The 15,712-nt window shown below is 41.5% G+C and overlaps 1 protein-coding gene across 1 annotated transcript in view; it reads left to right on the top strand.

Moving 5' to 3' along the window:
* The window catches only part of pclob (piccolo presynaptic cytomatrix protein b), a 191,556-nt gene that overhangs the window by 21,629 nt on the left and 154,215 nt on the right, over positions 1 to 15,712 (top strand). Inside the window, 9 exon segments of the mRNA XM_062035174.1 lie at positions 7,997 to 8,752; positions 8,823 to 9,590; positions 9,829 to 10,746; positions 10,836 to 11,681; positions 11,770 to 12,195; positions 12,271 to 12,549; positions 12,645 to 13,475; positions 13,571 to 14,371; positions 14,454 to 15,290. Of these exon segments, the coding sequence (XP_061891158.1) occupies positions 7,997 to 8,752; positions 8,823 to 9,590; positions 9,829 to 10,746; positions 10,836 to 11,681; positions 11,770 to 12,195; positions 12,271 to 12,549; positions 12,645 to 13,475; positions 13,571 to 14,371; positions 14,454 to 15,290 (6,462 nt within the window).

Raw genomic sequence — 15,712 nt, 5'->3', positions numbered from 1 at the left:
AAGGTAGAGTGCGCCCAAATCTGGAGAAGAAGAATCATTTGAATAAATAGATGAATTTTGGTGTAGAAAACCATATGTGTGAATGCTTTGGAGCATTCACACAACTATCTACGCCACGCCTCCATGGTTTGATTTCAAATGATGTTAATCTCAAATAAAGTTAGTTCTCCATAATAGGTCCCCTTTAAAAGATAAGTTGTATTGGTTCATTAAAGGCCTACTGAAATGAATTTTTTAAATTTAAACGGGGATAGCAGATCTATTCTATGTGTCATACTTGATCATTTCGCGATATTGCCATATTTTTGCTGAAAGGATTTAGTATAGAACAACGACGATAAAGATTGCAACTTTTGGTATCTGATAAAAAAAAGGCTTGCCCCTACCGGAAGTAGCGTGACGTAGTCAGTTGAACATATACGCAAAGTTCCCTATTGTTTACAATGATGGCCGCATGAAGTGAGAGAGATTCGGACCGAGAAAGCGACAATTTCCCCATTAATTTGAGCGAGGATGAAAGATTTGTGGATGAGTAAAGTGCAAGTGAAGGACTAGTGGGGAGTTGAAGCTATTCAGATAGGGAAGATGCTGTGAGAGCCGGGGGTGACCTGATATTCAGCTGGGAATGACTACAACAGTAAATAAACACAAGACATATATATACTCTATTAGCCACAACACAACCAGGCTTATATTTAATATGCCACAAATTAATCCTGCATAAAAACACCTGCGTGTTTGTTATGCTAGCTCCTAGCTCCTCTGCTAGCTCCTAGCTCCATAGAACACGCCAATACAATTCAAACATCTGATCAACACACACAATCACTCAGCCCAAAAGACCGTTCACCTAACCCAAGGTTCATAAAGCTTATATATTTTTAAAAAGTTACGTACGTGACGCGCACGTACGGTACAGTACGTGTTATGCTAGCTCCTAGCTCCTATGCTAGCTCCTAGCTCCATAGAACACGCCAATACAATTCAAACACCTGATCAACACACACAATCACTCAGCCCAAAAGACCGTTCACCTAACCCAAGGTTCATAAAGCTTATATATTTAAAAAAAGTTACGTACATACGGTCAAGCGATCAAATGTTTAGAAGCCAAAGCTGCATACTCACAGTAGCACGTCTGCGTCTTTGTCATCCAAATCAAAGTAATCCTGGTAAGAGTCTGTGTTGTCCCAGTTCTCTACAGGCGTCTGTGTATCGAAGTCAAAAGTCCTCCTGGTTAGAGTCTCTGTTATCCGAGTTCTTCCATCTTGACTGCATCTTTCGGGAATGTAAACAAAGAAGCGCCGGCTGTGTACTGTTGTTGCTGACTACGTTCGAAAAATACGTCCATTTCGCACCGACAACTTTCTTCTTTGCTTGCTCAGCTTCCTTCTCCATAATGCAATGAACATGATTGCAACAGATTCACGAACACAGATGTCCAGAATACTGTGGAATTATGAAATGAAAACAGAGCTTTTTCGTATTGGCTTCAATGTGGAAGGCATACCCGTGTTCCCCGGGCTACGTCACGCGCATACGTCATCCTCAGAGGCGTTTCGAACCGGAAGTTTAGCGGCAAATTTAAAATGTCACTTTATAAGTTAACCCGGCCGTATTGGCATGTGTTATAATGTTAAGATTTCATCATTGATATATAAACTATCAGACTGCGTGGTCGGTAGTAGTGGCTTTCAGTAGGCCTTTAAGCGAGTAAGTAAAGTCAGTCAGGAAAGGTTTTTCTAATCTCCCAGTTGCAATGCTATACTCATATTTGGAGGTAATAGAATGCTAAATATATGCTTCTCCAAAGTATCTCTTTGAAGAGACATTTATGAATGCAGATTACTCGCAAACAAAAAGCAGAAGCATTATTATAATGTGATTAATCTGTGGATTTTACAGGTTACCAACAATGAAATTCAATCTTTAAAATGAAACTTGACTGACTTCGTAAGGTCTGTCTGAAAAAAATGGACAGCAGATGTGCTAAAAATACACATCCACGCCTCTGAGGCTGGGACTACAGGCACTGAAGTCAATGTATAAGGCATCTTCCTGGCAGTCTGAAGCACAAAGGACTTGACACTCAGTTCTGCAGTTCAATGCACAATGTGCAGTTTGCAAGGACAGCCTTGCCAACGACACCCTGAAGCTTTTGCTTTTACTGTCGTGCACTTTTATTCAGTGCTGAGAAATACTCATTGCAACGTTGAATATATTAAAGGCCTACTGAAAGCCACTACTACCGTCCACACAGTCTGATAGTTTATACATCAATGATGAAATCTTAACATTGCAACACATGCCAATACGGCCGGGTTAACTTATAAAGTGACATTTTAAATTTCCCGCTAAACTTCCGGTTCAAAACGTCTATGTATGATGACGTATGCGCGTGACATCACTAGTTAAACGGAAGTATTGGTACACCTTTGAATCCAATACAAAAAAGTTCTGTTTTCATCTCAAAATTCCACAGTATTCTGGACATCTGTGTTGGTGTGTTTGTTTAATGAACAATATAGACTGCAAAGAAGAAAGTTGTAGGTGGGATCGGTGTATTAGCGGCTGGCTGCAGCAACACAACCAGGAGGACTTTGACTTGGATAGCAGACGCGCTAGCCGACGCTAGCCGCCGACCGCACGGATGATCGGGTGAAGTCCTTTGTCCTTCCGTCGATCGCTGGAACGCAGGTGAGCACGGGTGTTGATGAGCAGATGAGGGCTGGCTGGCGTAGGTGGAGCGCTAATGTTTTTATCATAGCTCTGTGAGGTCCCGTTGCTAAGTTAGCTTCAATGGCGTCGTTAGCAACAGCGTTGTTAATCTTCGCCAAGTTGGAAAGTATTAACCGTGTAGTTACATGTCCATGGTTTAATAGTATTGTTGATTTTCTGTCTATGCTTCCAGTCAGGGGTTTATTTCTTTTGTTTCTATCTGCATTTGAGCCCGATGCTATCACGTTAGCTCCGTAGCTAAAGTGTTTCGCCGATGTATTGTCGTGGAGATAAAAGTCACTGTGAATGTCCATTTCGCGTTCTCGACTCTCATTTTCAAGAGGATATAGTATCGGAGGTGGTTTAAAATACAAATCCGTGATCCACAATAGACAAAGGAGAGAGTGTGGAATCCAATGAGCCAGCTTGTACCTAAGTTACGGTCAGAGCGAAAAAAGATACGTCCTGCACTGCACTCTAGTCCTTCACTCTCACTTTCCTCATCCACGAATCTTTCATCCTGGCTCAAATTAATGGGGTAATCGTCGCTTTCTCAGTCCGAATCTCTCTCGCTGCATTGTAAACAATGGGGAAATGTGAGGAGCCTTTCAACCTGTGACGTCACGCTACTTCCGGTAGGGGCAAGGCTTTTTTTTTTATCAGCGACCAAAAGTTGCGAACTTTATCGTCGTTGTTCTCTACTAAATCCTTTCAGCAAAAATATGGCAATATCGCGAAAGGATCAAGTATGACACATAGAATGGATCTGCTATCCCCGTTTAAATAAAAAAAATCATTTCAGTAGGCCTTTAAATGCCATTGAACTTGAATAAAGATGACATATCCAATAAGTTTCAACAGTTCAATATCAATTGCTCTCCAAATACTGTATGTCAAATACTTATCATTTAACTTTGTATTGTTTTTACCATGCAGTTCAGTTCACATTTTATTACCACTGTAAATGTTGCCAAATCGATGATGAAGTAAAGCTTTTTTTTCCCATTTTCACACTGCATTGACTGAAATCTAATACAAACCCCGTTTCCATATGAGTTGGGAAATTGTGTTAGATGTAAATATAAACGGAATACAATGATTTGCAAATCATTTTCAACCCATATTCAGTTGAATATGCTACAAAGACAACATATTTGATGTTCAAACTGATAAACATTTTTTTTTTTGCAAACAATCATTAACTTTAGAATTTGATGCCAGCAACACGTGACAAAGAAGTTGGGAAAGGTGGCAATAAATACTGATAAAGTTGAGGAATGCTCATCAAACACTTATTTGGAACATCCCACAGGTGTGCAGGCAAATTGGGAACAGGTGGGTGCCATGATTGGGTATAAAAACAGCTTCCCAAAAAATGCTCAGTCTTTCACAAGAAAGGATGGGGCGAGGTACACCCCTTTGTCCACAACTGCGTGAGCAAATAGTCAAACAGTTTAAGAACAACGTTTCTCAAAGTGCAATTGCAAGACATTTAGGGATTTCAACATCTACGGTCCATAATATCATCAAAAGGTTCAGAGAATCTGGAGAAATCACTCCACGTAAGCGGCATGGCCGGAAACCAACATTGAATGACCGTGACCTTCGATCCCTCAGACGGCACTGTATCAAAAACCGGCCTCTATCTCTAAAGCAGGGGTGTCAAAGTCAAATGGACGGAGGGCCAAATAAAAAATTTAGCTACAAGCCGAGGGCCGGACTGTTCGAATGTTCATTGAAAAATTTTTAAATGACGCATATAGTCTAGTGAACCTAATTGAACCTACTGAAAACCTAACAAATATATTCCAATATGATCAGATAAATAAAGCAATATTTTCTTATGGCTCTGTCGGTAATCTTTAATTTTCAACAGACACAAAAGACAAATTTCCTTTATATAAAAATCCCCATAACATGAACATTAAATGAAAGAAACCGGTATTCAAGGCACCATCAGTAGCCTATATTTTCTATTTTAGCAAAAGTGGGCTAAATTTACTTCAAAGAAAAAAACAATAATAGCAATTTTCTATCATCCACTCAACTGAAATATTTTTAAAATATAATTAAATTGAAATACAATAAAATAAAGTGCAAAAATCTATAAATCAAAAACAACACTTTGTTTAAGGAGAAGTAACATGCAGTGAAAACAAATATTAAACTTTAACTTTTAAACTTGAATTGAGTAAAAACTCTAAATATGTGATTGCACAGTAATGTTCACATTAAACCCCCCTCCTCCCTCCGTGGGAGGGAGGCGAGTTGGGTGCCCGAAACCCCCCGCTGGTTTCGGCCCGCCCCTTGGCGCGCGTGGCACGGCGGGCTCCGCGACCCGACGGCTGGCCCTCGTGGCTTGACGGCGGGCGCGTCCCGACGGGCCGCGCGTAGGGGTCAAACGCAGAAGTCTCAGGGCCTCGTGGTGAGGGGGTGGCCTGCGGGTTTCGGCCCGCTTGACCCCCCCGCTCCGCTTGGCGCGCGCGGCACATGACGGGTTCCGCCACCGACGCTCGGGCTGCAGCCCGACGGTGGTGCGGGCCCGGCGGTGACGCGCGGTTTGGGGAAACAAAGCAGAAGTCTCAGGGCCTCGGGGCCGGGTTTCGGCCCGCCCCCTTGGCTCGCGTGGCACGGCGGGCTCCGCGACTGACGGCCGGGCTGCAGCCCTTCGGCCGGCAGGCGCGTCCCGGCGGGCCGCTCGCCCCCTTTCGGAACCTTGGACCGGCATCCGCTTGGTGCGTGTAAAAGATCTGCGGTCTAAAAAAAAAAAAAAAAAAAAAAAATATCTGCGGTCTGCGGGCCGGTTCTAATAATAAATCAAGATCATCCCAAGGGCCGTAAAAAACCTTCTCGCGGGCCGGATATGGCCCGCGGGCCTTGACTCTGACATATGTGCTCTAAAGGATATCACCACATGGGCTCAGGAACACTTCAGAAAACCACTGTCACTAAATACAGTTGGTCGCTACATCTGTAAGTGCAAGTTAAAACTCTACTATGCAAAGCGAAAGCCATTTATCAACAACACCCAGAAACGCCGCCGGCTTCTCTGGGCCCGAGATCATCTAAGATGGACTCATGCAAAGTGGAAAAGTGTTCTGTGGTCTGACGAGTCCACATTTCAAATTGTTTTTGAAAATATTCGACATCGTGTCATCCGGACCAAAGGGGAAGTGAACCATCCACACTGTTATCGACGCAAAGTTCAAAAGCCAGCATCTGTGATGGTATGGGGGTGCATTAGTGCCCAAGACATGGGTAACTTACACATATGAGAAGGCACCTTTAATGCTGAAAGGTACATACAGGTTTTGGAACAACATATGCTGCCATCTAAGCGCCGTCTTTTTCATGGACGCCCCTGCTTATTTCAGCAAGACAATGCCGAGCCACATTCTGCACGTGTTACAACAGCGTGGCTTCGTAAAAAAAGAGTGCGGGTACTTTCCTGGCCCGCCTGCAGTCCAGACCTGTCTCCCATGGAAAATGTGTGGCACATTATGAAGCGTAAAATACGAAAGCGGAGACCCCGGACTGTTGAACGACTGAAGCTCTACATAAAACTAGAATGGGAAAGAATTCCACTTTCAAAGCTTCAACAATTAGTTTCCTCAGTTCCCAATCGTTTATTGAGTGTTGTTAAAAGGAAAGGCCATGTAACACAGTGGTGAACATGCCATTTCCCAACTACTTTGGCACGTGTTGCAGCCATGAAATTCTAAGTTAATTATTATTTGCAAAAAAAAAATTAAATTTATGAGTTTGAACATCAAATATCTTGTCTTTGTAGTGCATTCAATTGAATATGGCTTGAAAAGGACTTGCAAATCATTGTATTACGTTTATATTTACATCTAAATTTCCCAACTCATATGGAAACGAGGTTTGAAAATACCTGAAATCATGTTATGGTTATTGTTATTTAAATTCATTAGATATTATTGTTGTTGCAATGTTGCAAAAGTAATAGGTTAACTAAAAAACAACAACAATGTGCTCATTTTAAAACAGATAAAAAAAACAGAATAAATCAATTTAAATGGTCAAAAGGTTTTAAACAAGTAAATTGGCATTTTGTCGGCAGACTTTTTTTGCTTATTTCAAGAAGTACATCTGCGATTACAATGAATGTTACTTAAAAGGAAACCTAAGATGATTCTAACCTACATTCAACACACATCTTGTGGCCTAGATATGTATTGGATATGCTTTTGTGTGAATTTTGCTCCATAGTCACATTTTTAAACATTATTCAGAGTATTTCTGCAAATGGTTTGTTTGTAGAGGTGTTTCCTTCAGCCGCAAATAAAACCGTCCATGACCCACACTGCCCATAAGTATCATAATGTATCTTTTGAGAATGTACACTTCTTCAACACATATCTTGAAGACGAACATCACCGATAATAATTTTTCAGACAGGTTCCAAAATAATCCTAATATAGATTCAACGACCACACTCTCAATTTGCATGAAACAAGTCTGCATTTGGTAGCATTTAGTCGGTTATATTGTGCAAATGCCCACATAAGTACTTCCATAAATGTGTGACATCACAAATGGCCTACTTTTTAAAAAAAACTGCGTGCAAACTCACACCCAAATACATGAACCTTATGATTTGAAGCTTGGGTACCAACATTGCAACAACATTTATAAGTCAGAACAGAGGACACTCATCATAGGTCCCCTATGATATAAGCAAATTGATGTCAACATGTAAGAAATATGTTTTTTTTTTTATCTTGATTTCAGGATAGTCTCTTATAGACTTGAGTTTTTGCAATACTGGGTTATTATGGTACGCTATGGTACTATTGGGAAGGACGAAGCTACCCATGTTTCTGCCTGTTGAGTGCACATGCTACAAAATAATTAACTGAATGTGAAGAAAACACAAAAGTCCCATAAATTAGATGGAAGAACAATTGGAAGCCCTGTTTTTTTGTTTAAATGTCAGCAAACTGAAAGTCAAGTCATATTCAATTTATCTCAATGCACTTAACGTTACCTTACATAAGGTTACATCAAATAAAATGGACTGTACTCATTTTGGTGGAAGAGCTGCTATGTTAATAGTTTTAACTATATTGAGTCCCACAACATCGAGCAGTCGCTTTATTTACTATGACGTTCATATCCTTAATAGTTGAAATGAAATCCGTAGTGACTGGCTAGTTGATTTGATAGGGCGAAACTAGCATGTTAGCTCTGTGCTGAGCAGATGCGCAGAGGAATTCATAAATTAATACAACCTTTTTTTGTTGTGTCATTCAAGGGGAAGGAGTGGCTTTGTCTAAACTGTCAGGTAAAAAGAGCTACCAAAGGTATCGAACCCCCAAAAGACACTCCATTGGCTACTTCGCCGTTTAAAAGGACTCCAACACCACAAAAGACTTCTGCTCCAGGCTCTCCCCAGAGTAATGTACCTTCTCCAGAGACCCGGACATCCAAGGCTGAAGCTGTTAAAGTACAAGGCAGTCAAAAACTGACTAGCCCAGCCCCTGCCCAGAAAACACAGCAGGATAACAAAGCAGATCTGCAGAAGAAAGTAGAGCAGTCAAATGTAACTGCACAAAAACCGGGAAATGCCACTGAAGTCCCGGGACAGCAGGAAACAGGAGGATTTTTTGGTTTTGGAAGCCCTAAAAAGCCAACTGATCCTGCAAAACCTGCAGAGTCAGTAACAGGGAAGATGTTAGGATTTGGTTCTTCTATATTCAGTTCTGCATCCACTTTGATGTACTCTACAGTCCAAGATGAACCTAAACTGGCAGCATCACCAGCTTCTCCCAAGATGACCCCATCTGCAAAGAAACTAGATAAAAGCCAGCAGGGTCCAAAAGCAGACACCATGTTATCAGAGCCTACAAAGGGAGCAGTTGTTTCCAAAACTGGTCCTTCGTCCTGCCCTGTATGTAAATCAGCCTTCAACGTTGGCTCTAAAGATCAACCCAATTACAACACATGTACAGAGTGTAAAAATGTTGTCTGCAACCAATGTGGATTCAACCTCATGCCAAATGTGAAGGAGGTAAGACAATTTGTTTGTTGATTACTCGACTCATAGTATCTTAATAAACACTAAAAAAAGTATTCCCTAGGTGAAGGAGTGGTTATGCCTCAACTGTCAAATGCAACGTGCCCTCGGAGCAGCCCAGCCTCCAGGAACCCCCATCATGAAAGCACAGGCCTCGCCAAACAAAGTTACTGCATTTTCTAATGTCCCCAAGAAAGAAACGAAAGACATCCCAAAAACTGCTGAGTCTAAAGTCAAGGAATTATCTGCTGCTTCAGCACCTGAGAAGGAAGTTGCAAAGAAGGACACTGTCAAACGACCAGAGAACCAACAATCCCTCACTCCAACATTAGATTCCAAAGCTTCATCTGAAGAGTTGAAGAAGGGACCACAAAAGCTACCAGATAATGCTGCTTTAAATGCACAAGAAGACTCCCGTGGTCCAAAACTTGAACCTGGTACAGTGAAGCCAACTGAATCACTTGGTGGAAAAATGTTTAGTTTTGGTTCCTCTATCTTCAATTCTGCATCCACGTTAATACCCACAGCCGGCCAAGATGAATCCAAAATGACACCTCCACTGTCCCCCAAGATGCCTGCCACCAAGGTGAACAAATCACCCCTTGCTCAGGGAAAAGAACAAAAGAAACAAGAGCAAGCTCAACAAGCTAAACCGCCATCAGATCAGTCAAAGGAAGCTACAGTTTCCAAAGAAGGCAAATCTACCTGTCCTCTGTGTAAGGTGGAACTTAATTTAGGTTCCAAGGATCCTCCCAACTTCAGAAAATGCACAGACTGCAAAAACACCGTCTGTAACCAGTGTGGATTTAATCCGGTGCCCAATCTGGCAAAGGTAATTAAAACAAATATTATCGATGGTTCCAATAATATGAATTTCTTAAGTTATTAATCAATGATGGGCAATTTAGAAAAAATATAACTTTAGGGATATATTAATCTTCAATTTTTTTTTCTATAAAAGTGACATTTCTGTTTCATTTTATGGATGATGGGGCATGTCTTGGGAAAGCCACAATGTAAAATCAACCGCTAATATTCACGTTTTCTATTCTTATTATGTTATTCTCTAGGAAAATGAATGGCTGTGCTTGAACTGTCAGATGCAAAGAGCTCTGAATGCATCAGAACCCACGCAGCCTGCCATCAAGCTGTCCAATACAGTGACAAACCTTCCATCTTCTGTACATCAGAAGACAACTGTTTCAAATGAAGATGAATCAACCACGAAGGAATCATTACAATCTGATGTACCCACAAAAGTGCAGACTGCAGCACCTGACAAGAAAAAGGAGAGTTCTGCACCTAGTACCCCGCAGAAGATTCATCCATCAACTGGAACACCAGAAACCAAGATTTCTATTGAACAAACACAGAACAAACAGGGTGCCCCATTGTCTGATCAGGAACCTCAAAGGAACACAGATCCCCAGAAACCACCTGATCAGACTACTCAGTCTGGACTAAAACAGAGCAAATTTACCTCGGATGGCTTGATTGGCTCTAAATCTAGTTCTGATGTTTCGAAAACAACAGACTCTATCACTGGAAAGATGTTTGGCTTTGGTTCTTCTATTTTCAGCTCAGCATCTACTCTTATATCATCAGCTGTTCAGGAAGAATCTCGCACTACACCGCCAAGCTCTCGTAAGATGTCTGCACCAGGGCACGTCTCTCCAAGGATTTTAGTTGGACCCAAAATTTCTCCAAAAGATACACCAATACTTTCTCCCAGCAAAGTGCAACCAAAAGCCCCTGAAAATATCGTTCGGGAGCTCAAGAAACAAGGAGAGGCCCATCAGATCAAACAAGGTCCATCACAGGCAGGCACAACTCCTCAGACCCAGTTTAAAGCAGGCCATGTAAACTGTCCACTATGCAATATCAAACTAAACATCGGCTCAAAGGAACCTCCAAATTTCAATACCTGCACTGAGTGTAAAACCAATGTGTGTGACAAATGTGGATTTAATCCAATGCATATTGGAGAGGTAAATCAAAACTACTATAACTGTTGATTAAATGTATTGGATTACTAATTTAGAAATCAGAGTAACACATTGTTTTTGTTCTATTTCAGAAAAATGAATGGCTATGTCTTACCTGTCAGATGAAAAGAGCAGTTGGTGGTCCTGAGCAACTGGCTTCTCAAAAACAGGCTCAGACAGCCAGTAGTAAAGTCACTGCTGTTGTCAAGTCAATGGATACCTTTAAACCAGCTCCAACATCTCAAACAAAGGCAAATCCACAGGAAAAATCACCTTCAGTTAAGTCTGGCAAACCAGAAGCTTCCACAACACCAGCGGAGTTGGGTGCCCTGGCACCTGATGATAAAACACAACAGAAAAATGAGAGGAAGGTTCCTGAGAACAAATCAGATCTGGCAAGCCAGATCCCTCCTGGACACAGGCAGAGTTATGCCACTGCAACAAAGCAGCAAGACGCTGCAGGATTTTTTGGCTTCGGGGCTACAAAATCTCAGCAGGATACAGAGAAGGCTCCAGATTCAGTGACTGGAAAGATGTTTGGTTTTGGTTCTTCAATATTCAGCTCTGCATCTACATTAATGACTTCTACTGCCCAGGATCAGCGTAATAAAACACCCCCTGCTTCTCCCAAAAAATCCCCTGCAAAGGAAATTAAATCTGATGTTTCTCAGAAATTAGAGCCGCTGAAGAAAGTGCAGTCAACACAGCAGAACAAGACGCCTTCATCGAGTCCAGCTAAAGGACAAACAAATGACACATTTGAACCTCTAAAGGCTGCAGAAGCTACCAAATCAGCTGTCAAACCGGGTTCTACCTGTCCACTCTGCAAGGCTGAACTCAACATAGATTCTAAAGACCAAGCCAACTACAATAGCTGCACTGCATGCAAAAGTATTGTGTGTAACCAGTGTGGATTTAACCCTATGCCAATTGGAGTGGTAAGTTCATACTCTTTAAACACTTTTTCAAACTCAAGTACTTAATATCAAAAGCAACACACAACTAATTACTGTTGCTTCATTTCAGAAAAACGAATGGCTATGTCTAACATGTCAAACCAAAAGAGCAGTGGAAGCATCTGAGCAACAAGCCTCTCAAAAGCAGGCTCAAACATCAAATAGTAAAGTTCCTGTAACAGTCAAGTCGACAGACGATTCCAAACCAGCAATTACTGAAGCAAACACACATCCAAGCAATGCAGTAACCCCACAGGAAAAACTGTCAACAACTTTAGTTAGGTCAGCCAAACCAGAAGCTTCCACAACACCAGCAGATTTAGCTACCTTGGCACCTGATGATACAACACAACACAAAAATGCGAAGAAAGATCCGGTAAGCCAACCTGGACGCAGGCCGAGTAATGCCATTGCAACAAAGGGGCAAGTCACGGAAGGATCTTTTGGTTTGGGTGCTACAAAATCTCAGAAGGATGCAGAGAAATCCACAGATTCAGTGAGTGGAAAGATGTTTGGTTTTGGTTCTTCAATATTCAGCTCTGCATCTACATTAATAACATCTGCTGTTCAGGATCAACCTAAGACCGATACACCAGCTTCTCTAAAAAAGTCCCCTGCAAAGGAACAAACACCACCATCGGGTCCAGCAAAAGAGGAACATAATGTCACATCAGAACCTCTTAAGGCAGCAAAAGCTACCAAACCAGCTATCAAACTAGTTTCTACATGTCCACTCTGTAAGGTTGAACTCAACATGGGCTCAAAAGACAAAGCCAATTACAATACCTGTACTGAATGCAAAAGTACTGTGTGTAACCATTGTGGATTTAACCCCATGCCAATTGGAGAGGTAAGTCAAGACTCAATACTTTTTATGCAATTTTTAGAATTAAAGTACTTATTATTGAAAGCAACACACAACAAATTATTATTGCTTCATTTCAGAAAAAAGAATGGCTATGTTTAACCTGTCAGACAAAAAGAGCAGTGGGAGCATCTGAGCAACCAGCTTCTCAAAAGCAAACTCAAACATCAAATAGCAAAGTTCTTGTTGCGGACAAGTCAACAAACAACTCCAAACTAGCTTCAACAACTCAAGTAAATGCACATCCAAGCAATGCAATAACCCCACAGGAAAAAATGTCCACAACTTTAATAAGGTCAGACAAATCAGAAGCTTCCATAACATCAGAGGAGTTGGCTAGCCTCGCACCTGATGATACAACACAACAAAAAAATGAGAGAAAAAATCCTGAAAAACCATCAAATACGGTAAGCCAACCTGGTCGTAGGCTGAGTAATGCCACTGCAACAAAGATGCAAGACACTGGAGGATTTTTTGGTTTGGGTGCTACAAAATCTCAAAAGGATACAGAGAAGTCTTCAGATTCAGTGACTGGAAAAATGTTTGGTATTGGTTCTTCTATGTTCAGCTCTGCATCTACATTAATAACATCTGCTGTTCAGGACCAACCTAAGACCGATACACCAGCTTCTCCCAAAAAATCCCCTGCAAAGGACATTAAATCTGATGTTCCTGAAAAGCTGGAGCCAACACCTTCATCGGGTGAAGCTAAAGGGGAAAACAAGGTCACATCAGAACCTCTTAAGGTTGCAGAAGCTACCAAAACAGCTGTCAAACCAGGTTCTACCTGTCCACTCTGTAAGGTTGAACTCAACATGGGTTCAAAAGACCAAGCCAATTACAATACCTGCACTGAATGCAAAAGCACCGTGTGTAACCAGTGTGGATTTAACCCCATGCCTATTGGAGAGGTAAGTCAAGACTCAATACTCTTTATACAATTTTTAGAATTGAAGTACATACTACCAAAAGCAACACACAACCAATTATTTTTGCTTCATTTCAGAAAAATGAATGGCTATGTCTAACCTGTCAGACAAAAAGAGCAGTGGAAGCATCTGAGAAACCATCCTCTCAAAAGCAGACTCAAGCATCAAACAGCAACGTTTCTGTTGCAGTCAAGTCGAAGGACAACTCCAAACCACCTACAACAACTCAAGCAAACACACATCCAAGCAATGCAGTACTCCCACAGGAAAAACTGTCTTCAACTTTAATTAGGTCGGGCAAACCAGAAGCTTCCATCGCACCAGAAAAGTTAACTAGCCTGGCACATGATAATAAAACACCACAGAAGAGTGAGAAGAAAGTTCTTGAAAACCAATCAGATCTGATAAGCCAACCAGAACGTAGGCCAAGTAATGCCACTGCAGCAAAGCAGCAAGATACAGCAGGATTTTTTGGCTTGGGTGTTACAAAATCTCAAAAGGATGCAGAGAAGTCCGCAGATTCAGTAACTGGAAAGATGTTTGGTTTTGGTTCTTCAATATTCAGCTCTGCATCTACATTAATAACATCTGCTGTTCAGGATAAACCTAAGACCGATACACCAGCTTCTCCTAAAAAGTCCCCTGCAAAGGAACAAACACCTCCATGTGGTCCAGCAAAGGGGCAACATAAGGTCACATCAGAACTTCCAAAGGATGCAGAACCTGCCAAATCAGCTGTCAAACCAGGTTCTACCTGTCCACTCTGTAAGGTTGAACTCAACATGGGTTCAAAAGACCAAGCCAATTACAATACCTGCACTGAATGCAAAAGCACCGTGTGTAACCAGTGTGGATTTAACCCCATGCCTATTGGAGAGGTAAGTCAAGAATCAATACGCTATATGTCTTTTTAATTTTTCCTACCAAAAGCAAAATAACATCATATTGTCTTCATTTCAGAAAAACGAATGGCTGTGCCTTACATGTCAGACCAAAAGAGCAGTTGAATCATCTGTGCAACTAGGTTCTCAAAAACAGGCCCCAACATCAAATATTAAAGTTCCTGTTGCAGTCAAGTCAATGGATATGCCCAAACCAGTTACAACATTGCAAACAAAGGGGATTCCAAGCAATGCACAACTCCTGCAGGAAAAACCTTCTTCAACCTCAGTTGAGTTAGAAAAACCTGAAGCTTCAACTACATCATTGAAATTGGTTAGCCCAGAACCGGATTATAAAACACCACAGAAAAATGAAAATAAAGCATCTGAGAAACCACCAGATCCGGAATGCCAACCTGGACGTAGGCCGAGTAATGCCACTGCAGCAAAGCAGCAAGAGAGCGGCGGGGTTTTGGGATTTAGTGCTACAAAATCTCAGCAGAATTATAATAATTCAGTGACTGGAAAGATGTTTGGTTTTGGTTCTTCAATATTCAGTTCAGCATCTACATTGATAACATCTGCTGCTCAGGATCAACCTAAGACAACACCTCCAGCTTCTCTCAAAAAGTCCCCAGCAAAGGAAATGAAATCTGATGTTCATCAGAAGCTGGAGCAAACACAGCAGAGAAAGACACCTCAATCGGGTCCAGCTAAAGAGGATAATAAGGTCACATCAAAATCTCTGGCTGCAGAAGTTACAAAATCAGCTGTCAAACCAGGTTCTAACTGTCCACTCTGTAAGGTTGAACTCAACATAGGTTCAAAAGACCAAGCCAACTACACCACCTGCACTGAATGCAAAAACACTGTGTGTAACCAGTGTGGATTTAACCCCATGCCAAATGAAACAAAGGTAAGACTGTATTTGTTTGTATTGTACGTGTACTGTATTCATTTTTCAGTGGCGGCTGCTGGTCTTTCAAAGAGGCCAAGCCTACACCATAAAATGTGTCCATTTATGTATACGTAAATTCTGCCCTCCATTCTTTTTCAAGAAAATTATCTGGGCCTCTGTCTCACAGCGCCACCCGCTAACTGCAGAGCGACAGAAGTCCGGGTTTCCAGACGCGAGTACATCTCCGATAACACCAGAAAAAGATGCAGATTTGTTGCTAGTGTTTTTTTAACAAAGAAAAAGTCACTGACAGTGCTTAAAAGTCTTCTGATCAACTCGAAACAATGGCATTCAACTTAAGAAATGTTCCGGTCGTGGTTTATACTTCAAGATCACTGATTCGCTCATTTCACTGTCAATCAAAAATAGATTCAGCCTCA

The sequence above is a fragment of the Entelurus aequoreus genome, linkage group LG24 (genome assembly GCF_033978785.1).
Source record: "Entelurus aequoreus isolate RoL-2023_Sb linkage group LG24, RoL_Eaeq_v1.1, whole genome shotgun sequence".
NCBI classification, from domain to species: Eukaryota; Metazoa; Chordata; class Actinopteri; order Syngnathiformes; family Syngnathidae; genus Entelurus; species Entelurus aequoreus.
The sequence above is the reverse complement of the archived record's forward strand: the minus strand, read 5'-3'. Positions and strand labels throughout refer to the sequence as shown.